The 26,653-nt window shown below is 41.4% G+C and overlaps 2 protein-coding genes across 17 annotated transcripts in view; both read right to left on the bottom strand.

The window, feature by feature from the left end:
- Positions 1-3,285, bottom strand: part of LOC109687765 (uncharacterized) — a 33,555-nt gene extending 30,270 nt beyond the window's left edge. For 3 of the 5 annotated variants that reach the window (XM_074054133.1, XM_074054132.1, XM_074054136.1), the window contains exon 1: positions 2,960-3,285. The gene's annotated coding sequence lies outside the window, so the exon portion shown is untranslated. The remainder of the gene's footprint in view (positions 1-2,959) is intronic. The other 2 variants (XM_074054140.1, XM_074054142.1) reach the window with 1 other exon arrangement.
- A 7,777-nt stretch (positions 3,286-11,062) lies between these two features.
- The window catches only part of LOC109699857 (uncharacterized), a 33,262-nt gene continuing 17,671 nt past the window's right edge, over positions 11,063-26,653 (bottom strand). For 4 of the 12 annotated variants that reach the window (XM_074054118.1, XM_074054121.1, XM_074054113.1 and 1 more), the window contains 9 exons: positions 23,452-23,550; positions 22,931-23,019; positions 21,462-21,588; positions 20,717-20,800; positions 19,818-19,897; positions 19,048-19,174; positions 18,222-18,305; positions 17,695-17,777; positions 11,063-17,223 (listed from right to left, as the gene is read on the bottom strand). In XM_074054118.1, the coding sequence (XP_073910219.1) occupies positions 15,055-17,223; positions 17,695-17,777; positions 18,222-18,305; positions 19,048-19,174; positions 19,818-19,897; positions 20,717-20,800; positions 21,462-21,588; positions 22,931-23,019; positions 23,452-23,476 (2,868 nt within the window). In that variant the 5' untranslated portion in view covers positions 23,477-23,550 and the 3' untranslated portion in view covers positions 11,063-15,054. Of the gene's footprint in view, positions 17,224-17,694; positions 17,778-18,221; positions 18,306-19,047; positions 19,175-19,817; positions 19,898-20,716; positions 20,801-21,461; positions 21,589-22,930; positions 23,020-23,451; positions 23,604-24,851; positions 24,908-26,653 lie in introns of all 12 variants that reach the window. The other 8 variants (XM_074054115.1, XM_074054114.1, XM_074054117.1 and 5 more) reach the window with 5 other exon arrangements.

Here is a 26,653-nt window from a genome sequence, read left to right as displayed (position 1 = left end):
TGGTTTTAGTAAGGCAATGTGTTTTATATGTTTTTATTTTTGCAGTACTAAGTTTGAACTGAGGGCCTCATGCTTGCTAGAGCACTTGTGCCACTCCACCAGACCAATGGTAAATTTGATTATTCTACAACCACTGTAACAAATTCTCCATCCTTTATTTCTGGAGGTTGGTTGGTTGTTTTTAGTTAGACTGGGGTTTGAATTCAGGGCTTCGCACTTGCAAAGCAGGTACTCTACCACATGAGCTACATCTCCAGTCCATTTTGCTCTAGTTATTTTGGAGATAAGGACTTGGTAATTATTTGCCCGGCTGGCCTCAAACCACCCAATCTCAGCCTCCCAAGTAGCTAGAATTACAGGTGTGAGCCACTGGCACTAGGTTGACTCATGAAGATTTTAATTTCTGTGGGGGATATACAGGCATAGGAACTTCAGAAAGAAAAGAGCTAAGCAATCTTCATTTCCTTTAGTGGAAATGTTACTGGAAACCTCAATGCCCCAGGGAGGTCTCCAAAGAGAGGAAGCCAAAAAAAAAAAAAAAAAAATTGCCAGGTGTCAGTGTCTCACACCAATCATCCTAGCCACACAGGACCAGGACACAGAGATCAGGATAATGGTTTGAAGCCAGCCGGGGCAAACAGTTCTCAAGACCCTATCTCCAAAAACCCTTCACAAAAAAATAGGGCTGGTGAAGTGGCTCAAGGTATAGGCCCTGAGTTAGAGCCCCAGTACTGCAAAAAATAAATAAGTAAAACACATCAACGTAAAGGTCAAGAAAGTTTATTAGTACAGCAAAGCAAAGGAGAGATGAAAAACATAGAAAGATAGATAGAAACATAGTACACAGCCCAGACATGGGCTCAGGAACATCTGGTAACAGGTGCAATGAATGCTCTAACATCAAGGGTATTTATGGTGAAAAGCAGATTTAGGGTTTGGCTCAAGTTTACCATAGGAAAAGTGCTTCTCTTTGTTTTCGCAACAGGCATATTTAATTATTTTTGCTTACACTGTTTTATCACTTGGACCCAAAGACTTCAAGGTTGGCCTACTTATTAAATTTGGGCAATTAAGACACAGACATCTAAGCATCCCTTTAAATTTAGGACGGGTGCTGCCATATGCTCCCTTCAAAGATGTCCATCTTTGCAATAAGTATTTTCTTTCGTAAACATTTTTTTGTGCCCAGAGGAATCAGTTTCCCAGGCGTTTTTTGTTTCTGTTTTTTTCCAGGATAACATATCCTTGCTCAGTTTCCAGAGCATGCTAATTATTTAGCCAAGGTCAGAGGTACAGAACTGCGCTTTCTCTTTATTTTTTCTTTTTACTAAATGTTGAGGCTGATTGAGGCTTAAAGGAAAAAAAAATAGTGTCTTGTGCTTTTAACCCAGCCATTCATTACTACAGTGTTATAAAGTGTTTATTGGTGAATTCCTGGCTGCTGTTTCCCATGCCTCCTTTTCCCTGATCTATTCTGCCTCAGAAACACTTGAGATCTACAAAATTTATATTCACATGCAGAAATAGGCATATTTGAAGACATGGGAGTTCTGGCATGTAATCCCTGCACTCAAGTGATTGACACAGGATTCAAAGTTCAAGGCCAATGGGAGCTGCATACCAAGCTCAAGGCCAGTCTGGGATACAAAGCAAGAATGTTTCAAGAAAAAGAAAGAAAAGAAATATACACATTTTAATGCTTGAACATAAAGTTGCAAAAATAAATCCAGGATTTGGAATGACAAAGCCAAAAATCTTTGATGAAACATCAATCTGAAATACACAATGAAAACAAAATAAAACAAAACCTTTGAGGGGGTCAGGTGTGCTAGTCCACTCGTATAGTTCCAGCTATACCAAGATTCCGAGGGTCTCAGTTGGAGACCAGTCAGCCTTTAAGAGGTTTTAAGAGGTGCTTTAACTTGGCTGGCAGAGTGGCTCTGCCTAGCAAGTGCAAAGCCCTGAATTCAGCCCCAGTAGCACCAAAAAAAAACAGAGGTGCTTAGGCTGCTTTTGCTGAAAAGCAGGAACTCCTTAACTGGGCCTACAAATTAAACACAGGAGAAAAGTCTGGCATTTGTCTCCATTTTGTATCTATTGTTCTTTGCTCCAAGCCATTCTTTCCTGCAGCCACCTTGAAATCAAGGAAGGACAGGAGGAGCAGAGGAGGAATAAAGGAGAATGATGGAGGGGATGAATCTATTGTAAGCAATTTTGTTAAACTCAGTACAACAATAATATGCTAATAAGAAATTAAATGAAAGGACAGGATTGATCTTTATGACAAGGAACTGAAACTTTTTGTAAGAAGCAGTGCAGCCTGGCAGGACAGATCACCCCTCCAAATGAGGGCAATTGTCTATAATGATGAGACTACACCCTGGAGCAGGAGTAATCAACTCATGGAACCAGACTGTTCCTCTCAAATGATGAGTTATAACTATTTGGGAATCTTCAAAGAACAAGGACTGAGATAACGGTCAACCAGGCTCCACTCTACCAATGGAACACACCTGTGATTGGGGCTGTTTAACTTTGCATACCTTTTGTTCCCTGCCCTCTTTGTGTATTTAAAGCTAAAGCTGATGTCTGTACCCTGAAAATGGCCGACGACGGGCTGAGTGCTTACCCTGCCTCTTCCCACCGCTTGTCCCAGACGGTGTAATAAATCTCCTTTCTGTGCCCCTCACCATAAACGTCTACTTAGGTATAGAGTGGCAGAACCTGACATGTGCAAGGCCAGGAGTTTGGGAGTGGGGTGCAAAACTCCGGTTTCAAGCCCAGTAAAAAGTTAGCCAGCATCCCATCTCAAGCAACAGGCAAGAAGGTGACTCTGAGTTCAAACCCACTATGGCCAGAAAAAAAAAGGGAAACCCCTTTGAAACAATTTTCACCCTGCCTCAAAAGAACACCCCTAAACCCCGGTGTCCGTGAGGATGGGAGGGTCCCAGTCACCGACCTCAAGTGATGGAAATTCACTTTCTTCGGGAAAACAAGTCACAAAGGTTGCTTTAGAGGAGGCTTTGGAGGAGATAAGCACAGTGGATGGAGACTCCCCGCGGTAGCGCCATTGCCCACTTCCAAACAGGGATCTTTTCACGGGAACAATGGCTCTAGCGGTCGGTCGGACCTGGCCGAGTCACAGGACCCGGCGGACCGTGCCTGGCTTTTCTAAAGAGGTCCCATGGTCGCTTGGTCGCTTTGTCGCACTCCTTCAAACTACAAAGACCTCACCCAAGCAGCCAACGGCTAGACAACCACAAACAAAAGATTCTAAGAGGAATACGAGAGGGGTTCTGACGTCACTTCCGCTCCCTCACGGGAGGAGGGTCCGGCTTGCATTGGACCCATGCGGGCGGAGGAATTCTTGGTTCCTACTGTTAGAAGGCGGATGTGCCAAAGACACGACACAAAAACCGCACAGCCCAGGAGGTTGTGATTAGAACGCGACCTGGGGGCGGGGCCGGGCCTGCGCGTGGTTAGAACAAAAGGACATTGGGGTAGGGAGTCGCCCTTGAGTCCTTTTATGTCTTCTCCAGCGCTCTCGGCCCTTGTAGCGATTTCGTGCGGTTTCACAGATACCAGTCCAGAAGATGGTCTATTTTCTCCATTCAGTCACGTCTCTGTCCTTTTATTTTTTGCAGTACGGGGGCTAGTTCTACCCCTGAGCTACATCCTCAGCCCCTCGCCCGCCATGTTTCTTTTTATTTAGGCACCATGATAAACCCTACGTGGTCCCTTTGCTTTTTCAATATACTAATTTTTTTGTAACTCTTCAACTTTTTCATGTATATATGGAAATGCACATATACGTATATTCATATATATATATAGAAATGCCTATATGTATGAATATATATAGGAAAATACATGTATCTAAGTGTATATATATATATATATATATATATATATGTTTTATTTGTTTTCACTTCATGTATCTTACCAATAGATCCAGGGCTTCCATGTGTCACATGCTGGTGTCGAAGTGTTGCAGGCCGGTGTTGAGGGTCCTTGCCTTCACAGGCCAGAGAACTGGCTAGTGAGGCAGCTGAATGACAGGATTTATTAGAGAGAAAAGCTACAACTAGAGCACTGCCGGGGAGCCCGGAAGCCGATAACTCCCTGCTTAGGTGAAGGCTGGGGCTTTTTAAGGACGCTTTAACTCTGGGTTTCTCCTATTGGGCATGTATTTGCATGGGGGCCCCCTTAGATGAGCTGGTCTGTTTGCCCCTTACTGGGGGGAGGAGGGGAGAACAACATTGAGAGCATTTTGTTCATCAGTCCTGTGACAGATTTGTGGGACCCTGTATCTCCTCCTCAGGGTACAGGAATTCAGGTTTATAACTCCCTCTGGGGATGCAGGAATGTAGATTTATAACTCCTTCTCAGGGTGCAGGGCTCATGGTGCTGTCCATGGGCGATGGGCTACTTACTCATCTGCCTTAGGTATCCAGACCCAACACATGCAATGTTGTAAAATAACACTGATACCAGGCACTCTTTAATTATTCTCTCATTATTTAAGTAGCTTTTTTAATTTGTGTGGTGCTGGGAACTGAATCTACATGCTATGGAAGAAGCACTCTACTACTGACTTACACACAGAGCACAAGGTAATTAAAGTTTCTCTAGCACAGGAATGGAAGAAAGCAGTTCCCTGTATGTGTAGGGCCCTGGATTCTACCCCCAGCACCCCAAAAATAAAATTACTAAAAATTAAGATGCTGGGCAGGAGGTGCACACCTATAACCCCAGCACTCAGGAGCTGGAGGCAGAAGGATCTGTAGTTTGAGACCATACTGGACTACATAGTGAGTTCCTGTCACACACACCTTTCCTTTGGGCTGGAGGAGTGGTTCAAGAGGTAGAGCACCTGCCTACCAATGGTGAGGCCCTGAGTTCAAACCCCAGTACCGCCAAAAAAAAAAAGTTTCTCTCATACTCCTGTTTGCTGTGATTTCAGGAGGCTAATCTTTGAAGATTTAATAAATTTAAACTGACTTAATAGCTCGTTATCAACAAGAATTATTCATGTACATTATCAAAAGTACTTTATGCCTCTATCAAAATGATAGCTAATTGCTAGATTAACTTTTCAATTTTGATGTGCAAAATGTATCATCAAGTAGCCAGGATAGGTCAGGGAAACTAAGATGGTTATTGTTGCCAGCCTTTTACAGGCTTGTGTGCATGTGCTCCTAATCATATCTTGACTATATATATATTTTTTTTTTCCTGGTGGGACTGGGATTCAAAGTCAGGGCTTCACACTTGTAAAGCACGTGCTCTACTACTAAAGCTTACACCTCCAGTCCATTTTGCTCTGGTTATTTTGGAGATGGGGTGTCTCGTGAACTGTTTGCCCAGGTTAGCCTTGAACTAAGATCCTCCTTATCTCAGCCTCCCAAGTAGTTAGGATTACAGGCTTGAGCCACTGGCACCTGGCAAAGAAAGGGTTCTTTTTCTTTTTTTGGTGGTACTGAGGTTTAAACTCAAGGCCTCGCACTTGCTAGGCAGATGCTGTACTACTTGAACTATGCCTTCAGCCCAAAGAAAGGGTTCCTACAGTTACCTGACCCAAAAACAAATCCTTCAACCAGACACCTCTACACTAAAGGCTAACGCATGCCCTTGACAAACAGCTTGTATTTAAATGAAAAAATAGTAACTACTTCCTCTGATTCCAAACATATTTTAACAGTTCGTGTTCACAGAGCTATTGCATGGCTAAACATACAATACTCCAGAATTTAGATTCACAAATCAAAACAATGTCACATCCTGCCTTAAATCTTAATGCTTTATTAATTTGATGGTTCTTTCAAACCTCTTAATAAAAAGATGTTGCTTGTCCTTATGTTATTCATATAAGAAAAGTTTACTCTGCTGATTCATTATACTGTTTTCATAAAATATCCTAATCTCTCCTACAGCTTTCCAGTTAAGAGCCCTGTGATACCCCCAGTGTCATTTGATCGTTGTAGTTCAACAACTGAGCTTCCCATGTTGCTATTAGATCAGATAGGACATGACTTCTGGTCCCTTCTTAGGGTCAGTGTCTAATTTCAGCTTGGAGCAATTAGGGAGACTGACTTCCATCCAGTCAGCTTCCCTTAAGACTCAGGGACCAAAGTCATTTAGGGGGAAAATGAGGCAGAATAGATCAGGGAAAAGGAGGCAGGGAAGCAGCAACCAGGAATTTGGAGATAAACACTATATTAATGAATGACTGGATTAAAAGAACAAGATACTTTTTTTTTGTTTGCTTTGAGCCTTACACCCTCCTCAACAAGCTGTAGTAAAAAGGAAAAAAAAAAGAAAAAGAGCAGTTCTGTCCCTCTGACTTTGCCCCCCTTGCCCAAATAATTAGTGTGCTCAGGAAACTGAGCAAGGGTAACTTTAAGAAAGACTTATCTTGGAAAAAAAAAAACCACCTGGGAAACTGACTCCTCTGGACACAAAAAATGTTGACAAGGGAAAATACTTATTGCAAAGATGGTCATCTTTGAAGGGAGCATATGGCAGGACCCATCCTTTGTTCAAAGGGATGCTCAGATGCCTGTCATAATGACCCAAATTTAATAAGTGGACCAACTCTGGACCCAACTGATAAAATCACAACAGCAAAAATAATTAAATATACCAGGTGTTAGAACAAAGAGGAGCACTTTCCCTAAGGTAAATTTGAGCCAAATCCCCAGCCTACTTTTTCACCACAAAACCTCAATGCTAGAGCACTCGTGCATGCACCTATTGTCAGATGTGCTTGCTGCACCCATGTCTGGGCTGTGTATTATGTTTCTATCTTTCCTTTGCTTTTTTTTTTTTTTTTTTTTGTGGTACTGGAGTTTGAGCTCAGGGCCTTTACATTTGCTAGGCAGTCGCTCTACCACTTCAGTCACACCTCCAACCCCTCCTTTGCATTGTTTTACTAATAAACTTTCTTGAACTCTACCTTGATGTGTTCTAAAATTCTTTTTTATGATATCATAAACTTGATACCCAATGTCCAGGCAGAGGGCTCTAGTAACAAAAGGAATGGCTTTTTTTTTTCCTCTCATGGGACTGGGGAACTCAGGGCTTCACTTGCAAAGCAGGTGCTCTACTTCTTGACCTACACCTCTAGTCCATTTTGCCTGGCTATTTTGTAGATGGAGTTTCATGACCTATCTGCCCAGAGTGGCCTTCAACAGCAATCCTCCTGATCTCTGCCTCCTGAGTAGCTGGAATTACAGGCACGAGCCTGTAGAAGTTCGTTTTTAAAAAAAAAATTCTCTTCAGTAACCAGGCATGGTAACACAGTCCTATAGTTCCAGCACTTGGGATGGTGAGGCAGGAGGACCACAAGTTCCAGTCTATCCTGGGCTACACAGTGAGATCCCATCTCACTCACTCACACACACACACGCACACGCACACACGCACGCATGCAAAATCTCTTCAAGGACTATGGGTATAGTTCAGTGGAGTGCACTTACCTTAACATACATGAGACCCTGGGGTCCATCCCCAGCACTGGAAAAAAGCACACAAGGCAAGTACAGTTGCCCCACAGAGCAATGGCAAGACTTGAGGCATCTGATTTGACACTTCTCTGGGTCTGGAATGAGAGATAGCTAGAAGGATGCAGAAATACTATTACATAAATGATTTCCAATGGTTTCACTGAATGATCAAGGATTGTGAAAGGAACCAGCCTGGTGACAAGAGGCTAGGAAATGTATACAGCCTGATCTTTATTTTTGTGTGTATGGGGTTTGAACTCAGGCCTTCAAGCTTGCAATGCAGGCGCTTTACCCCTTGAGCCACACACACCTCCAGTCCTTTTTATTCTGGTTATGTTGGAGATGAGGTCTTGGGAACTATTTGTTTGGGCTAGCTTAAAACTGCAATTTTCCCAGTGTCAGCCTTCCAAATAGCTAAGATTCCAGGTGTGAGCCACTGGCGCGCCGCCAACGTGGTATTTCTTAAAAAGACATGGAGGTACTTAATTGTATTCCCATGTGAACAGACACCAAAGTGATCCTCAAGAAATGAGACTATTAACAATCAAACAACATGATACACTGCTTAGGTAAGATATCTTTCTTACCTATCCTAGTGTTTGCATCATGGGCCCAGGATTAAGTGGCTATAAAGAAAGGGATGAGCCCATTCATAGCTTAACAATGTGGACTTCCCCTTACCAATGCTGACACAATTGTTCACATTCTGGATATTACATATATGTATGCATGTTTGTTCATTTCAAATACTCTACCTGTAGTCATGGCATTCGCATGGCACTGCTTCTCGTCAAGAAACCATCTTTTACTAAAAATTAAGTGTGACAGTGGGAGCAGGTCCCTAACACGCGACTGGGCTTATCAAATAGCCCATCACTCACAATGTCATCCCAATGAAAGGTGGGGTGGGGTGGCTTGCATTGGAATGTTACACTGCCATCTGACCATTCTGGCCATTTTGTATAACACTAAATCAAGAAGAAAAGTGGGGGAGTCACTGGAGCAATTGATGCCAGTGACCAAAGGGAACCTGGAGAATGGCGGTACAACTGAGGCAAGGGTGAAGTCTGGCACATCCAAGTTACTTCGTGCCTGAGGAAAAAAGGGCATGGAAGACACAGGGCACTTGGGAATGGTTTGGGATACTCCATCAGGTACACAATTAGAACAGCTTACATTTTCACTGAGGATAAGGGACAGATGGAAACAGACAGTGAATTCATAAACCAGTGGCCAGCAGCTACAAATTTCTGAGAACAGTTATAGAAGCAAGAACTCTTTATTAGTTTTGCATGTTTTATTTTGGCTCATCATTTGCTTATATGCATATATTTATGTAAACTAAACATCCACCTTCTATCTCCATCTTTTTTCTATTTTGTACACAAGTTATTGGAGATTAAGTTTACACTTTAGTAAATTTAGGTACTATTCAGTGAGAATGTCACATTTGAAATATGGGCTATGAACAAAGACTGTGAATCTTCTCACTTGAAGGGTAAGAACTTCTTCCCTTGAGTAACAGTGGGAGAAATCTAGAGAATGTGAGGGTATTTAAAGTCCATCACAATGGACAGGTGCATGTGGATGCTGACTGGCCAAAGTGAAGACCGTGCCAGTTATCAATTCATTATCCAAATGCACCTTCAGGAACTGCTATGGAAAAGACAGGGTTTTTTTGTTTGTTTTGAGTACTGGGGTTTGAACTCAGGGCCTACACCTTGAGCCACTCCATCAGCCCTTTTGTGTGTGTGTGCGTATGTTAGGTATTTTCAAGATAGGGTCTCACGAACTATTTGCCTGGGTTAGCTTCAAACCACCATCCTCCTGATCTCTGCCTCCTGAGTAGCTAGGATTAGAGGAGTGAGCCACTCACTGGTACCCAGTTAAGACTGGGATCTTTAAGCATGTATTTTTATTTTTATTTTTGGGGGCAGAGGCGGTACTGGAGTCTGAACTCAGGGCCTTGAGTTTCCTAGGCAGGCACTCTACCAACTAAGCCACACTCTCAGCCCTTTTTTTCACAGGGTCTGGTATTTTCACCCAGTGCCAGCATTGGACTAAGATCTTCCTACCTAATTTTTCCGCATAACTAGATTTACAGCTGCACACCATCACACCAGCTTATTTGAGATGGGTCTCACTAATGTTTTTGCTGGCCTCAAACCACAATCTTCCCAGTCTCTGCTTCCCAAATGTTTCATATTATAGGCGTAAGCCACCGCACCCAGTCCTTATTTTTTCCTTTTTTGCGGTACTGGGGCTTGAACTCAGGGCCTATACCTTGAGTCACTCCACCAGCCCTTTTTTTGTGATGGGTGTTTTCGAGATAGGGTCTCACAAAAAATTTGCCTGGGATGGCTTCAAACCAGGATCCTCCTAATCTCTGCCTCCTGAGTTGCTAGGATTGCAGGTGTGGGCAACCAGCGCCCTTTTTTTTTTTTTTTTTTTTAATGGGACTTAAACTCAGGGCTTCACACTTGCAAACCAGGCACTCCACTTCTTGAACCACACCTTCAGTTCATTTTGTGATGGTTATTTTGGACATGGGGTCTCAAGAACTATTTGCCTGGGATAGCCTCTAACCTTGATTCCCCCTTATCCAATCCAAGTAGCTGGGATTACAGATGTGCACCATGTCCAGCCCTTGCTTTTTCGTGATAGGATCTCTTCATGTAGCCCAGGATCGCTTCAAACTTGAGATCCTCCTGTCTCCAGCTCCCAAGTGTTCAGATTACAAGTGAGCTCCCCCATATTCAACATCAAGCACTTAAGTTTTACACTGGATAGTTTTAGCTGTTAACATAATGAAGCCCTGGATGAACAATGCAAAGGAAGACAACTTTTGTTACTGCATTCAGCTGTGACAGTTAGCTGATCAGTCTCTTGTCATGCAAAAACCATACATGCACACAGAATACAACAGTTCAACTGGGAGCTCCACTCCAGCCCACCTAACCCAGACAACAAAAACTCCCATGGGAGAAGCACTGCCAGCATATGCACCAATGGACTTCCTGGCTTATTTCTTGTGTCCCCTATAACAAGGATACTGTGTGCATCCTTTAATGTGTGAGGCATGTCAACTTAACTTCCCATGTACTCAAAAGCTCTGCCCTGTGCCCCAAAGGCTTGCCGCCCACAGACCTCCAGATAGAGACATTGAGGGACCTAGGCTGTGACTTAGTATCCAAGTTGCCATTGAGGATCAGCCTGCCAGTCTCAGCTCCTGTGTGCCCCAGCTCACCATGCTACTCAGTGCTTTGTGTAGACAGTGGAGGCCAAACGCCTGCACACTAACTTACCAGGTGCAGCTCCCCAATGCCTTGGAGCTTTGCCACAAATTTGACTTGTGCATATGGAGTTCAGAGTCACTCAGAAAACTCGTACACTACCCACAGGAATAGAACTAGCAGGTCCAACAGACACCAATAACCACAATATTTCTAGCTCTAGACCACTGCCTCCTCCTGCATGTGCACAAGGCTGGTCAACTACTTCCAGCTAAGAGTATGGGAAATACGAAGGGCATTTACAATTATAAAGGTTCTGAATGAGTTGGTTTTGTGTTCATAAACAGGGAAATTATCATGGTGGATCAGATATAACCAGGGGAAACTTTTTTTTTTTTGAGGGGGACTGTACTCGGTTTGAACTCAGGGCCTTGTGCTTGCTTAACAGGTGCTCCACTTGTGCCACACCCCCAGTCCATGATTTTATTTATTTTTTTATTTATTGATTGGTGTGTGGTACTGGGGCTTCAACTCAAGGACTGCACGTTGAGCTGGTTCACAAGCCCTTTTTTTGTGATGGGTTTTTTCGAGATAGGGTTTGGAGAACAGTTTGCTCAGGATGGCTCTGGACCATGATCCTCCTGATCTGTGCCTCCAGAGTAGTTAGGATTACAGACGTGAGCCACCAGTGCCCAGCTCCATCAACCTTCTTTGGAGAGGGCCTAGGCCTCCCTAAGGTTCAGACTCTTCCAACTGGTTGAACGAAGGGGTCACATACCAGGAATGGTAGGTTATTCTCTAGCTGAGGTCAGCCTTACAGCAAACACCAAGTCCTATAGTTGCAAGGAAGTAAATGTTACCAATCATCTGAGCACAGCACACGTTTCCCTAGTTAAACTACAAAGCCAGAATCTAATCTATACCTGGATTGTAGCCATGTGATACCATGAGCAGAAAAAAAATAAATGTAATTAAAATCTTGAAGTAGGTAAAATGGAGAACCAAGTAATTCCTTCATTTACCCATGTCTGAACATGACTCAATGGTGTGAGAGATGGGCACTGGTGGCTCACACCTGTTATCCTAGCTACTCAGGAGGCAGAGATGAGGAGGATCAAAGTACGAAGCCAGCCTGGGCAAACAGTGCTCGAGACTGTATCTCAAAAATACCCAATACAACAAAGGGCTGGTGGAGTGGCTCAAGTGATAGAACAACTGCCTAGTAAGAGTGAGGCCAAGTTCAAACCTCAGTACCACCAAAATAAAAGTATGATACATGGTTTTTTTGTTTTTTGTTTTTTTTATATGGAGGGGGGGGATTGGCAGTGCTGGGAATGAAACCCACAGCCTCATTCCTGCAAAGCACACATTCTGGCACTGAGCTATACCCCAAGTCCTCCTCCGTGTTGCTTACTTTACCATCAAAACTAGCAAGCTAATACTAATATTGTTTTCTTTGAAGAAAGCATTCCATTAAAGTAAGCCTACCATAATTTATTTTTATTATTTTAAGTTCAGGGAGAATTGAGTTTTCCCTTAAAAAGCTACTTCAAATCCAACATCTCTAAGTAATCTTTGACATTTGTTATATGGCCATTTATTTTGCTGAATAGGATGCACACATGTTCAAACTCAGATTCTGCCAAATGGGTTGTCAAGGTACATTAGTGATGAGGCTGGAGGTGAGACTCAGTGATTAGGGTTTGCCTCACATGGAAAACAGCTAGGGTTTCATCCCGCGCACCACGGGGGTTGGGGGGCGGGGAGAAGAGGAGGGAAAAAAAAAGTTTCATTAAAAAAAAAAAAAAGGTTAAGAAAAAGAAACAGACATCATCTCAAAAGATTTGGAATGCTTCACCTATCAGAATATGCCTAATACTTGCTAGGCATGGGCACCACCACTTGAACCACACCTCCAGACTTTTTGGCTTTCGCACTTAGGGTCTTGTGTTATTTTGTCTGAGACAGCCTGTGCTTTGGTCCTCCAGAGTAGCTGGCTGGGTTCATATGTATTTACAACTATTATACTTTGATAGGTGACCATTCTAAGATGTTATGCTTTCTTTTTCTCCTGTTTTTTTCATAGTTTTTCCAAAAGTATATTTCAAAGAAATGAGTTCAAGGCCAGCATGGGCTACACAGTGAGATCCTACCCTTAAAAACAAATAAACAAAAGAAAACCTAACGCTTTTTTTTTTTTTTTCAGTAGTCTGGCACTTGCTAGGCAACTGTATACACATGAGCTATGCCCCCAGCAAACCTAAAGCTTTTCTTGTAAAAGAAAAGCTTTCTGGCTTTTGGCAATGATATTTTGGAGTTGTCACCAAAAGCAGAGGCATCAGAAGTGAAAAATAAACTAGAGCTATAGCAAACTAAAAAGATTTAGCTTAGCAAAACAAAACAGAGCACAAAAAAGTGAAAAGGCAATGTATATAGAGAAAATATTTGTAAACATAAACCGTTTATGTGACGTTAATGTCCAAAACAGGTAAGCAACTCATAACTCCATAGCAAAGAAAAAAAAAATCCCAATTTTAAAATCAACAAAGAACTGAAATGGTTATATTCCCAAAGATATGCAAATGCCTTGCAGGTATATGAAAGACATGCAAAATTAGCAGTCATCAGGGAAATGCAAACCAAAACTATAATCATATTACCTCATGTAAAGATGGCACATATAAAAATACAGCAAACCTATTTCTGGGTTTATATCTAAGGACATAAAAACACTAACTCAAACTGTGAGCCAGTGGGTCACACCTGTAATCCCTACTTGGAAAGCTGAGACTGGGAGGACCAAGGTTGGAGACTAGATAGGCAAACAGTTCATGAAAGTCCATCTCCAAAATAACCAGAGTAAAATGAACCAGAAGTGTGGCTCAAGAGGTACAGCATCTGTTTTGCATGTATGAAGTCCTGAGTTTAACCCCAGTCCCATGGGGAAAAAAAAGTCACTAACTCAAAAAGAGAACTGGGCTAATGTTCACTGTGCCAATACTCATAACAGCCAAGGTATGAAAACAACCTAAGTGCCCCTTGACAAATCAATGGATAAATAAAAGATGGCCTTAAAACAAAACATTTAGCTATCAATGAGGAAATTCTGTAATGTGTCAATAATACAGTTCAACCTAGAGCACAGGATGTTAACTGAAATAAACCAGATGAGCCGGGCACCAAAGGCTCAGGCCTGTAATCCAAGCTACTCAGGAGGCACACAGATCAAGAGGATTGTCGTTCAAAGCTAGCCCAGGCAAACAGTTCAACAGGCCCTACAAAAAAGGGCTGGCAGAGTGGCTCATGTGGCAGCATGCCTGCCTAGCAAGCATGAGAACCTGAATTCAAACCCCAGTACCATTGGAGTGGGAAAAAAAAAAAAGGAGAGAGAGAAGACAAATATAGTAAGAATACAAATACTGTATGATCTCACTCTAAAGAAAACTGAACTCAAATCACAGAATGGAATAGTGGCTACGAAGTTTCAATGAAGAGATAAGTATGTACTAGAACCCTTAATATAAAACATGGTGATTTTAGTTAACATGTTCTTGAAACCTAAGACAGCAGAAAGTGTTTCCATAACACAACAAATCAAACTAGGCAAAATAATGGAGAATTTGATTTGGGTGTCCATCATTTCACAGAATTTAAGGATGGCACCTCAGATGGTAGACTCTAAATATAAACAAGTTTTCAGTCATATCAAAGAGGGACATTTTAAAAAGGAAAACTCTACTGGAAATTAGAAATTTATAATTGAAGTCATAAAAATACACAAATATGGTAATACTTGGAATATTCAATATTTATCTAGAGAACCACCCAGAAAGCCATTATCTGTTACAAGATTTCAAGACACAGTGAAGCTTCACACTGTTCATTGTGAAACACCAGTTAGTCAAACTTGTATGAAAAGCAACTTTCCAAATTGCATGAAGTTTGTCTCACTGTGAGCTCACACGTGAACATGAAGCTACTGAACTACGTTTCCACATGTCTGGCATCAGTTCTCTCTTGCAGCACCTCACATATTTAGTAAGACTCAAGTAAATACTAAAGGGTTTGGCATGTTTCCTATACTACACAGCTTTGGAGTGAGTTCTTACATGCTAGACTGTGAGATTACAATGACTCAATCACATTCCTTAAAATTGGAGAGCATCACCAGAGTGAGTTTCATGTCTTTTAAGCAAACAGCAACAACTGAATGCTTTTATATATTGCTAATATTCCTAAGATTTCTCAATGCTGTGAATTCATTGTGATAACAAAGGGTAGAGGGCTTCTTAAAAGACTTTCTGAATTCCTTACGTTCAAAGGGTTTCTCTCCAGTGGGAGTTTTCATGTTCATTAACATCAGAAGAACCAGTGAAGGTTTCCTCACATTCCTTATAGTCATACGGTTTTTCTTCGGTGTGTTTTCGTAAATGCTTATTAAGGCCTGAGTGCTCAGTAAAGGCTTTTCCACAGTACTGACATGCATAGGGCTTCTCTCCAGTGTGAATTCGCATGTGAACTCGAAGATAAGAGGACCACAAAAATGACTTTCCACATATCATACACTGAAAGGGCTTCTCTCCAGTGTGAGTTCGCATGTGAACAGGAAGGTAAGAAGAACATGTAAATGTTTTTCCACACACTGTACACTGGAAGGGCTTCTCTCCAGTGTGAATCTTCAGATGTACATTAAGATATGAAGAGGAAGCGAAGGCCTTCCCACAGTGGTCACATTCAAAGGGCTTCTCTCCCTTGTGACTTCTTATATGTGCAATAAGGCCTGAGGAAGTGGTGAAGGCTTTCCCACATTCCTGGCATGCATAGGACTTCTCCCCAGTATGATTTCGCAAATGGATAGTAAGGCCAGAGCGAGCAGTGAAGGCTTTCCCACAGTAAGTACATTTATAGGGTTTTACTCCAGTGTGAATTCTAAAGTGGGTCTCAAGTGATGAGGAATTTCTAAAGGACTTTGTGCATACCTTACACTGAAAGGGCCTCTCATTACTGTGAGTTTTTATGTGTACTGTAAGTTGAGCAAAGCTGGTAAAGCCTTTCCCACACTCCTTACATTCATAGGGCCTCTCCCCAGTATGTGTTCTTATGTGTTTAGTAAGGCAAGAGCGCTCAGGAAACGTTTTTCCACATTCCTTACATTCATACGGCTTCTCTCCGGTGTGAGTTCGCATATGAATGCGAAGGTAGGAAGAACGCGTAAATGTTTTCTCACACATGTTACACTCAAAGGGCTTCTCTCCAGTGTGAGTTCTCAAATGGGCAACAAGAGATGAGGAATGAGCCAAAGCTTTCCCACACTGGTAACATTCAAAGGGCTTCTCTCCTGTGTGAATTCTTATATGTTCCACAAGACCTGAGGATGTACCAAAGGCTTTCCCGCATTCCTTACAATCATACGGCTTCTCGCCATTGTGAATCAGTACATGTTTAGTAAGGCCCGAGCGTGCAGTGAAGTCTTTCCCACAGTAATTACATTTGTACGGTTTTATTCCAGTGTGAATCCGAAAATGGGTCTTAAGGCATGAGGAATTTCTAAAGGTCCTTGCACATACCTTACATCGAAAGGGCTTCTCGCCAGTGTGAGTTTTTATATGTTCAGTAAGTTGAGCGAAGCTGGTAAAGGCTTTCTCACATTCTGTACATGGATAGGGCCTCTCTCCAGTATGCTTTCGTAGGTGTATAGTAAGCCATGAGCGCCCACTGAAGGCCTTCCCACATACTTTACATTCATAAGGCTTCTCTCCAGTGTGAGTTCGTATGTGACCGAGAAGGTAGGAGGAACGCGTAAATGCTTTTCCACATACATTACACTCAAAAGGCTTCTCTCCAGTGTGAGTTCTCAAGTGTGTAGTAAGGTAAGAAGAAGAAGCAAAGGCATTCCCACACTGGTCACATTGAAAGGGCTTTTCTCCTGTGTGACTTCTCATATGTTCAGTAAGGCGTGAGGGTTGAATGAAGGCTTTCCCACATTCCTTGCACTCATAGGACTTTTCCCGAGTGTGTTGTCGGAGATGGACAATTAAGCTTGAGCGCTCAGCAAAGGCTTTCCCACACTCTTTACAGTCAAAGGGTTTCTCCACAGTGTGGCTTTGCATATGAATACTAAGGTAGATAGGATGTGAAAAGAATTTGTCACATTTCTTACATTCATAGTATTTTTTCTCAGTGGGCATTTGGACACATCCATCACGGCTTGTGGGGGGAGTAAAAGCTTGACCACACTGCTCTGACTTGCATTCAAAGGATTTGTCTTCCGTGAATACTCTCTGGTTATCATCTGGAGTCAAGGGACCCGACAGAGCAAGTTTCTCTTCTATGGAGGTTTCCTTGAGCAGCGGAAGGAAGTCTTTCTCATACTGATTACACTCAGAAGTGTTCTCTGTGTTTGGAATACTCATATTTGAGTGTTCACTCAAGATTTTTCCAACGTGCTTAGAGTCACAGAGCTCCCTTCCATTGTGCCTTTTTGCCTGTTAATGTAAAGGGATAAATGAGGATTAAAGGATTTTTCAGAATTACACAGAAATGTGTACTTGTTCTTTACTTATTTTTAGTGGTATTTGGGTTGAACTCAGGGCCTTCACTGTACACTGAATCAATCCTCCAGTCCAGAAATGTGCACTTGTAGCAATTCTGAAGCAGCAAACTTCATACTAATTTGGGGCATCTCTATAGGAAAACTGCTCCCCTGTACCAAGCATGCTGGCACAAAGTTGCAAGCCCAGCCTAGGTTATATAGTGAGATGAAAGCTAGCCTGGGCTACCTAGTAAGTTCAAGGATAGACTGGGCTACAAATGAGACCCTAAGAAAGAAAAGGAAATTGTTTCCTTATGAGTCATGACTACTTCTCTCAAATATCTCTCATTCATGCTATCAGCTTTCTGGGACTTCCCAATCTTCCATGAACTTGGAAACTAAAAAATATCCTTGTTACTCTTACCAGCTGTATCCCACTTGATGCATCTGAACAAAATATATCCTGCTCGAGTGCTATTGCTTTGGTTTTAAGGTGCATTTCCCATTCTGAAGTGAAAAGAAAAACAATTATAAAGATCTGCACAACAAAATGAGAGCTTAAACTAAAATGATAAAACTGAATTAAACATTAAGTTAAACATTATTAAAACATATTAAACATGCTAAACAATAAAAAGATAGACTCCAGTAGTTTGCCTGTGCTTGAAACTTGCCAATCATAAAGACGTGAGGTTAAAATACAGAAGTCTGGAAATTGTTTCAATGAAACTTAAATTTAATGGTGAACAGAAACAATATAATTAGGGAAGGAAAACAGGAAACAGCCACACAAACAGAACCACTAAGCAGGTCAACGTTGAACTCACTGACAATATCCCAAAAATCAGTTCAAGGACGTTAGCCTTCAGAGTAAAGTCATCTTTAGAAAGTTTCACTATACTTCCAAACATATGGAACATACCAATGACAATATTTTTCACAAACACTCACCTTGGAGAATGCCTCGCTCCATTACTGTTAACTCTACTTTTTCCTCCAACCAAGAGATAACACTGGGTTTGAACAGCTGACCTCCTATACACAAAGAAAGATACATCAGTGGAAGAGACTCATGTAATAGATGACAAACTTTCCCATGATAGAAAGCTGTATTTCTGGGTTGGCAGAGTAGCTCAAGCAGCAGAGTGCCTGCCTAGCAAGCAGAATGCTCTGAGTTCAAACCCCAGTACCATCAATATAAAAATAAGAAATTAATGAAAGGATCAACAAAATACAAATACTCATGCTTTAGTATCCTGAAGAGATCAGTTTTCTTGGTTTTATTCTGTAATTCAGGCTTAATCTCACATTTAATTGCTAAAGGAGCATAATACTCTTGGTCTAGTTACTTCTAAATATTGTGGGTTTAAAAAACAAAAAAAGATATACACGCAAAGCCACTAAGGCTGTCTTTTAGTAAGATGTAAGGGCCACTGGAGCCATATGATCCAGGTCTTTATTTTCATAGGGAAAAAAACCTACAACACTGGTTCTCACACCTTTAGAGTGAAACAGATCCATGTGGAATGACTGTTAGAAAATGAATGACAAAGACAATCTCAGAATGCACATTTCTAATAGAGCAATGGTGATGCTATCGATCCTAGAAACATTTAGTTGAGAACTACCAACTAACTAATTAAACGCTGTTTAGTCTATTAATAAAAGACTGTGTCTGTTTATTTCCCACTGTACTCTGAGCTGACATCACTAATCTTGGGACACAGCAAGTACATATTCTGTTGTCTAAAAGGCTTAGGAATGATGGCAGACTTACCTACTGTGGCCAGGTTCTGGTAGTTCTCCAGCATTACATCTTTGTAAAGGTTTCTCTGAGTTGGGTCCAAGGAAGTCCACTCCTCCTGCGTAAAGTCTACAGCCACATCCTCAAAAGTCACTGAGTCCTGTATCATCACAGACATACTGGTTTAAGCCAAGCAGCATATCTACCGATACTCACTGGAGAGTGAGGAAGTAACACCAATGCTAAGAAAGATTCTAAGGTCTCCCCTGGTTTTAACCAAGGTTCAATGGTCCCCCAACCATACAGCTTTTGGCATCTTACATGTGACCTCATCTCACTACAACTAGAGTAAGAGTTCTATTCTGCTAAATTGTAGCACACTACTGAGCACATTTACAAAGTCTTCATAAATGACTTTCATCTCCCTTAACACGTATCAGAGCACCCACAAAAAACTGAGATATTTTTAGGGAACTCCCTCACTAATATGTAATGTGTGGCTGTCCGGTGAAATTCAACCACAGTTTCAGGATGAGTTTTTTTTTTAGCACTGACCAGCTCTATAGGTGGATCTATACCTACAAGGAAACACATCCCCTGGTTTGTCCAATCATGCCATTTTTGGAAAGATACATGCTTCACATTATCACTACATTCATTATTAGAATATATGCAAAGACTTTGCTTCCTTCTTGTGTGAAACCCATTTCTCTAAAGTAACTCTCCACGTCCTCACTTCCTTTAATTGAATTCTCAATCTTGCCTGAATGTGTAATATAGAAAATATACTTTGTTAAACTTACCCTTTGTGTACTAGAGGTATGCCTGGTAAAAAAATTCTGCTGAAGTACTGAATCTTTGGTTTGCAGTTGCCTTTCCAATTCTGAAATTAAACCAAAAAACTGGTTTACATGAAATAACTTATGTTTAGGGCTGGGGCATGGCTCAAGTGGTAGAGTACCTGCATAGCATGGGGAAGGTCTTGAGATAAAACTGCAAAAATGAAAAATAACAAAAAACAAAGAATAAATTGGCTCGCACCTGTGATTCCAGCACTCATGAGGCTGAGACAGGATGATCCAGTTCCAGATCACCCTGGGCTATGAATTAAGACTCATGATTATAGAAAGACGACTGGGGAGGGAGGGGTGCTGAAGCAACAGGATGAGGAAGGAGAAAGAGAGGTGATGGGGGTGAATATAATCAGAAATACATTATCCAGAAGTATGAAAACAGCACAGTTGGGTGCCAATGGCTCACTCCTGTAACACTAGCTACCTGGGAGGCTGAGACAGGGAGGATCATGATTCGAGGCTAGCCCAGGCAAATAGTTAAGGAGACCCCACCTCCAAATATTCAGAGAAAAATGGGCTAGAGATGTGGCTCAAGAGGCAGAGTGCCTACTTTGCAAGTTGAAGCCCTGAGTTCAAATCCCAGTCCCACCAAAAATTTTAAAAAAAAAAATCAATGAAATTTACTAAAAAGTGTTTAAAGGGGATATTACAAATAGTAATATAGGTAGGATGAATTTAATCAAAGTACATTATATGCATGTATATAATATCACAATGAAACCCCTTTGTACAATTAATTTATAGTTTGAAGAAAAAAAAAAAAAAAGACCATCTCAAGGAAAGTTTCCTCACTATGCCTGCATATACTGAATCTGTTGTCAGTTGCCAGGGGTGTTCTCCACACTCACCTGGGAGAACTCCGCTCTGCACGATCATCTCTTCTTCTTCTTTCAAGCAAGACATAGCACTGGGTTTGATGAGTGTCTGACATCCTATACATAGGGAAAGACGCATTCATGGAAAAGATGAGAAATCATCCTACAACTCATGTCTATAATTCTAATGAAAGCAGTGAAATTATTTTAAAACTATAAAAGGCAAACATCGACACATTCTGTAATCCCAAAGATTAATAATCTCTGACCACTGAAATGTTAATTGATATATTACTTATATTTCCAAAGCTCTAACATTTTAATCAAATAAAATAAGTACACTAGCTGGGTATTGGTGGCTCACACCTGCAATCCTAGCTACTAGGGAGGCTGAGATCAGAAGGATTGAGGTTTAAGGCCAGGCAACAGTTTGAGAGGCCTCATCTCCAAAATAACCAGAAGAAAATGGAATGGAGGCACAGCACAAGAGGTTGAATACCTGCTTTGTAAGTTTGCAGCCCTGAGTTCAAACCCCAGTCCCACACAAAAAAAAAATAACACTACAACAGTAGGCTGGGGATGTAGCTAAGTTAAGTGATTGTGCATGTATGAGGCACTGGTGATATCCAGCACCAAGGCAGGGGCACAACCCCTACCATAGTAGATTATGTATTAGGAGAGATACTGTCTTTGCTATTTCCCATTCTCAGAGGTGAGAGATACCAGAATAGTAAGTACCTGATCCATGTCAGATTATGAGAAATGGTAACAGTCTCACCTACTGTGGCCAGGTTCTTGTAGTTCTTCACCATCACATCATTATGTATGTTTCTCTGAGCTGAGCTCTTTGAAGTCCACTCCTCCTGGGTGAAGTCCACAGCCATATCCTCAAAGGTCACCAAATCCTAAACCATCACAGGCATGCTGGCTGAGCTACACAATATAGCCACCCAATTTCACAGGAGAATAAGGATGGGAGACCCAATACTGTACATCTCAAATCCTTCACTGTCTACCCCAGGTTTCAGAGGCCTTAGGGACTGACTCTTTTCTAGCCACACACTCACTATTCATCTGCTTCAGTCCCATGGCTCTAATAGCACATCTCAAACACAAACTTACCTAACTACAGACAGAGATCTCCTTCTTGTCTTACCTTCTTCAGTTATATACCCATGGGCATACTGTGTGCATTTAATAAATGATGAAAATAAATCAATGAAATAGATGAAATAGAGCAATGACACTTTCACCTTTCTCATTATCTTTTAGAACACTGAGCAAAACAAGAAACATGCATTTGGCAACATGAAGACCAAGATTACCTGGGCTTGGGGATTCGGGTCTCAAGTAGTAGAGTACCTGCCTAGCAGGCTAAAGAGTCTAAGTTCAAACTCTAGTACCACCCAAAAATAAATAAATAAACAAAAATAAAAGTATGACCATGCCATACCACTGTTGGCCATAGCACTACAGGAGTGTAAGTCATATGGCAGCTCTACTCACTACAGTCAAACTGTAGAATCAAGCCTGAGTGCCAAACAACCAAAAAATGGGTAAAGAAAATGTGGTACACAAACATACACAAACACACACCATGGAGTATTCAATCATAAAAAAAATGAAATTATTTAACTTCAGGAAAGTGGATGGAACTGGAGGTCATCACATTAAGTGAGATAAGCCCAGCTCAAAAGGCAAATTTCCGAATGCTTTCACTCATTTGTGGACTCTAAACATAAAATGAAAATAATACAATAATGGAACATGAGTGTAAAAGGAGATGTTTGGGGTAGAACTGGCAGATGCAGGGAGGAGGAAAGGGTATGGATGAGTGAAAAAGATTAAAGTCCACCACATGTGTATATCTGAAGACAGCAAAATGAAACTCACATGATGCTTTTGAAAAAGGGGGTAGGGAGAAGGGACGTTAAGGAATATAAGACGGGGTGAAATTTTTCAAGTACACTGTATATAAAAACTGAATTATCAGTAAGACCCTCTCATACTATCAATGTATGCTAATTTAAAAGGTTAAAAGATTAAAAATTACTAAAATGCTACAATAATTTTCAAGGTAATTCTTCACCACTGTGAAACACTCCACTCTGTGGGGAAATTCAACTAGGAACACAATCCTCAAATAAAGCCTTATTTCCTTTAACCCTGGAGTCAAGGCTGCTTAGAAAGGTGTCTAGCTGGTGGATGCAAAGAGTCAGTTTGTAAAAGGAAACATGGTCTTTATACCTGATAATTACTCAGACAGTCAGTCACCGCACTGTCAGCCTCTGTCTCTTCTTTTTGACTGAAGAGTAGGTCCCCAGAAAGAACATCTTCTGGAAAAGAATGACATGACAACCCATAGTTGACCAGAAGTCCAAATTCTCATGCATGAACAGGATTCCATCCTAGTTCAAAGTGACATACAATCCAATTCATTCGAAACAACTCACACACAAAACCACAGCAATTCTATGTCACTTACATAGCCAGAAAAGTGATCCTGAGTCATGCTGCCCATCAAGAAAAATAAAAGGAGAAACTGCTCTCACTGTAACAATTTAATTCACCTGTGGTGACAGAACTCAGGAATGGGATTATGTACTTTCTTCTCCCAAAGCAGAGCACACTTACAAAACAGCCCCCTCTGGCCTACTTTAGTACCTCAAAATGGACTAGCAGTGAAACTGTTCTGGCCAAGCTCTCTTGGGTCTATACTGTGGAGATCCATAGCAAATTCCCTGAAAAGCTACAGCAACAGGACTTACCATGCAAGGGACTACTACTGTCCATTCTGTAGTCTTATGATGAAATGTGTGATCCCGCTCTTCTGTGATGCCAAGGACCCTTCAGGGCAGTTTACGAATCTAAGTGGATAATGACAATACTCATTCCTCTTTAAGCAGGATTATTTAGATTCCTGTTGACATCAATCATTAACAAGCATTACTTAGCAGTTGCCAAATATCATGTATCAACTCTCTGCTGGTAAAACAGGTAAAAGCCAGTAAAAATGCCACACCATACAATATGGAATTAAACATCAACTGTCATTTCCCAAGGAACCCAATGTATTGTAAATTATACCGGAAGCTTTTTATATGTATTTTTATATACGGTCAATTATATATAATTATTCTATTAATTCAATTACTCTAACATTCCTTCACAGCAAATATCATAATCACTATATAACAATGAAACAACCTAGATTCAGAAAAACACAAGTGACTGTTCCAATATCATACAGTGAGGAAGCAAGAAACCAGGACTTCACAGATAACTTTGTCTCATCTTCTATGGTGGTCACTATACCCCAAAATAACCACCATATAAATGATTTGGGAAATTGCTATGTGGGTTACTTACAATGTAATATCTACCTTTGACAGTAAGGCATTACAACCAGAATGCCAAGGTTTACAAACTCATCAGAATACATGCCACTCACTGCTCAGCTGCACTGGAGCCCCAGTATGAAAGTACTGGTCTCTGCCTGGGGCTCAAGGTAGAGGAAAGAAAGCACCTGCAAGAGCAGCACCAGAACACTGTTTGCCAAGCACCTGAATGTTTCCTGAGTCTTCTCAGAGAACCACCTTATACTACTGATAAAGAACTTTCTCCAGTGTGCTCTGCTTCCATGTGTATTTATTCCTTCCTTCAGCTTTCAGACAAAGGAAATAAAAAGCACAATAAAGAGCAAAAACTACTAACCAAGCAGAAGAGCCTGCAATCCCCAAGACAGGATAAATAAAACTGTAGAGTCATGGGAGAAAAAATGAAAATAGAAAGAACACTTAAGGTATTTATGGGAAAGCAACAGAACAGCAAATTCTTGATTTACAGGGCTTCAATAGAAGAGAAAGACATTGAGTTAGAAACCAAATCCTAAAAACACAATACAGGGCCAGAGGCATGGCTCAAGTACTACAGCATCTACCCAGCAAGCAGAAAGCTCTGAGTTCAGGCGCCAGTACCACAAAACAACAAAATCAAAACAAGAAACATAGGCTGGTGGAGTGGCTAACGGTAAGAGCCCACACCTAGCAAATGTGGGGCCCTGAGTTCAAACCCCTAGTGCCAGCCCCACCTCCCCAAAAAAAGTATCAAAACCAAAAACACAACACAACAACAGCAAAAACACCAAGCTGGGCATGGTAATACATACCTATAATCCCAGCTACTTGGAAGGAAGAGGTAGAAGGACTGCAGTCCAAGGCCAGCCTGGGCAAAAGCACAAGACCTTATCTGAGAAACAAACTAAAGCACAAAGGTCTAGAGGCTTGGGTCAGATAATGAAGTGCTTCCCTAGCAAATACAAGGCCCTGAATTTAAATCCTGATGGGGAGGTGTCAGAGCCAGCAGTGGGACCTTGTGTGTGTGAGTTGATATCTGGCTTTGTGAGAAAGCTCCAAGGAACTGAGGCAAAGGCCTCAGGACCAGACTGTGCCTGTGTGATTTGGTATCTGGCCTTGTAAGAAAGCTCCAAGGAACTGAGACAAAAGTCTCAGAACCAGACATCCAGAAAAACAACAGTGCTTAAGGTTCCCCAGATGGCTTTGTGTCCTTCAGATGTAAATAAGAAGGTTATGCTGACCATGTGCTTCTCCTGTTTCTCTGTTCCCATTTTAAAGGAGACATAACAAAGAGTTAATTTTAACTGTGCTTCCCTGTACTAGTGTAATCTTGACATGTAATACTTGGCGTGCTTTTTCTGACCACATGCTCTCTGTGAAAAAAGGAGTTTACAAAAAGCAGAAGTGATATTCATTAAAGTGGCTATTGAGCAAGACTTAGTAGTCCCCTCATCTTTTATGGCTCCAGTCACCCAGGTCCAGCCGATAAAAGGTGAGGGTGGGGGTGGAGGCTCAAGACCATCCTGGGTTACAAAATGAGTTCTAGGCCACTCTGCTATCCACACAGAGACCCTGCTCAAAATAAACAAATAAAATAAATGCAGGACTGGGATCCAGCACGTGCTTAGAGCACACAAAGCTGTAGGTTTGATTCCTAGCACCAAGAGGAAAAAAAAAAAAGTAAATAGAGAGCATGCCTAAAGGCAGTAAAAGAAAAAAAGTAAATCACGTAATACGAAGGCACTCTAAAAAGGCTGAGCAAATCTGTTATCAGGAACTTACAAATCAACACAATGAGAGAATATATAAATGGCTGAACAGAAAAAGTTGCCAACTGAATCTAGTAAAGCTATCCTTGAAAAATGGAAGGAGAGGGCTGAGGATGTAGCTCAGTGATGAAGTACTTGCCTAGCAAGCATAAGACCCTGGGTATGATCCCCCAGCAAGGGGTGGGGAGGACTGAATGGAGCATGGGAAGACAACAGGGACAAAACAACATATTCTCTGATAAAAAGATGTACACAAATTCACAATATTCTAATACTGTAATGGTGGTCTATCATTTATATCCTTAGGAGGTTAAAAATCAAATTATTAAAAATACTGACAGCTACAATAATGCAACTTAAAGATAAAAATTGCAAAATTAAACACATAAAATGAAAGGTGATAGCCGGGTGCCAGTGGCTTACGCCTGTAATCCTAGCTACTCAGGAGGCAGGATCAGGAGGATCACAGCTTGAAGCCAGCCCAAGCAAATAGTCGGAGAGACCCTATCTTGAAAACAACCATCACAAAAAAGGGCTGGGGTAGAGTGGCTCAAGGTGTAGGCCCTGAGTTCAAACCCACACACATACACACACAAAACTGGAATATAGTTATTCTATATTAACCAAGTTGTTACCAGTTTAAAATACTGTACTAAAGATAGAGGGGAAGAAAAAAACAAAAGATCTACAAAACCACCAAGAAACAACAAAATTGCAATAGGAGGTCCTTACCTATCAATAATTACCCTGAATAGACACAGATTAAACTCACTTCTCAAGGGCTGGTAAAATGCTTCAAGTGGTAGAGGACCTGCTTAGAAGGCTTGAGGCCCTCAGTTCAAACC

Source organism: Castor canadensis, chromosome 14, assembly GCF_047511655.1.
Source record: "Castor canadensis chromosome 14, mCasCan1.hap1v2, whole genome shotgun sequence".
NCBI lineage: Eukaryota > Metazoa > Chordata > Mammalia > Rodentia > Castoridae > Castor > Castor canadensis.
Note: the sequence above shows the minus strand (reverse complement) of the source record. Positions and strands in the feature narration are given on the sequence as shown.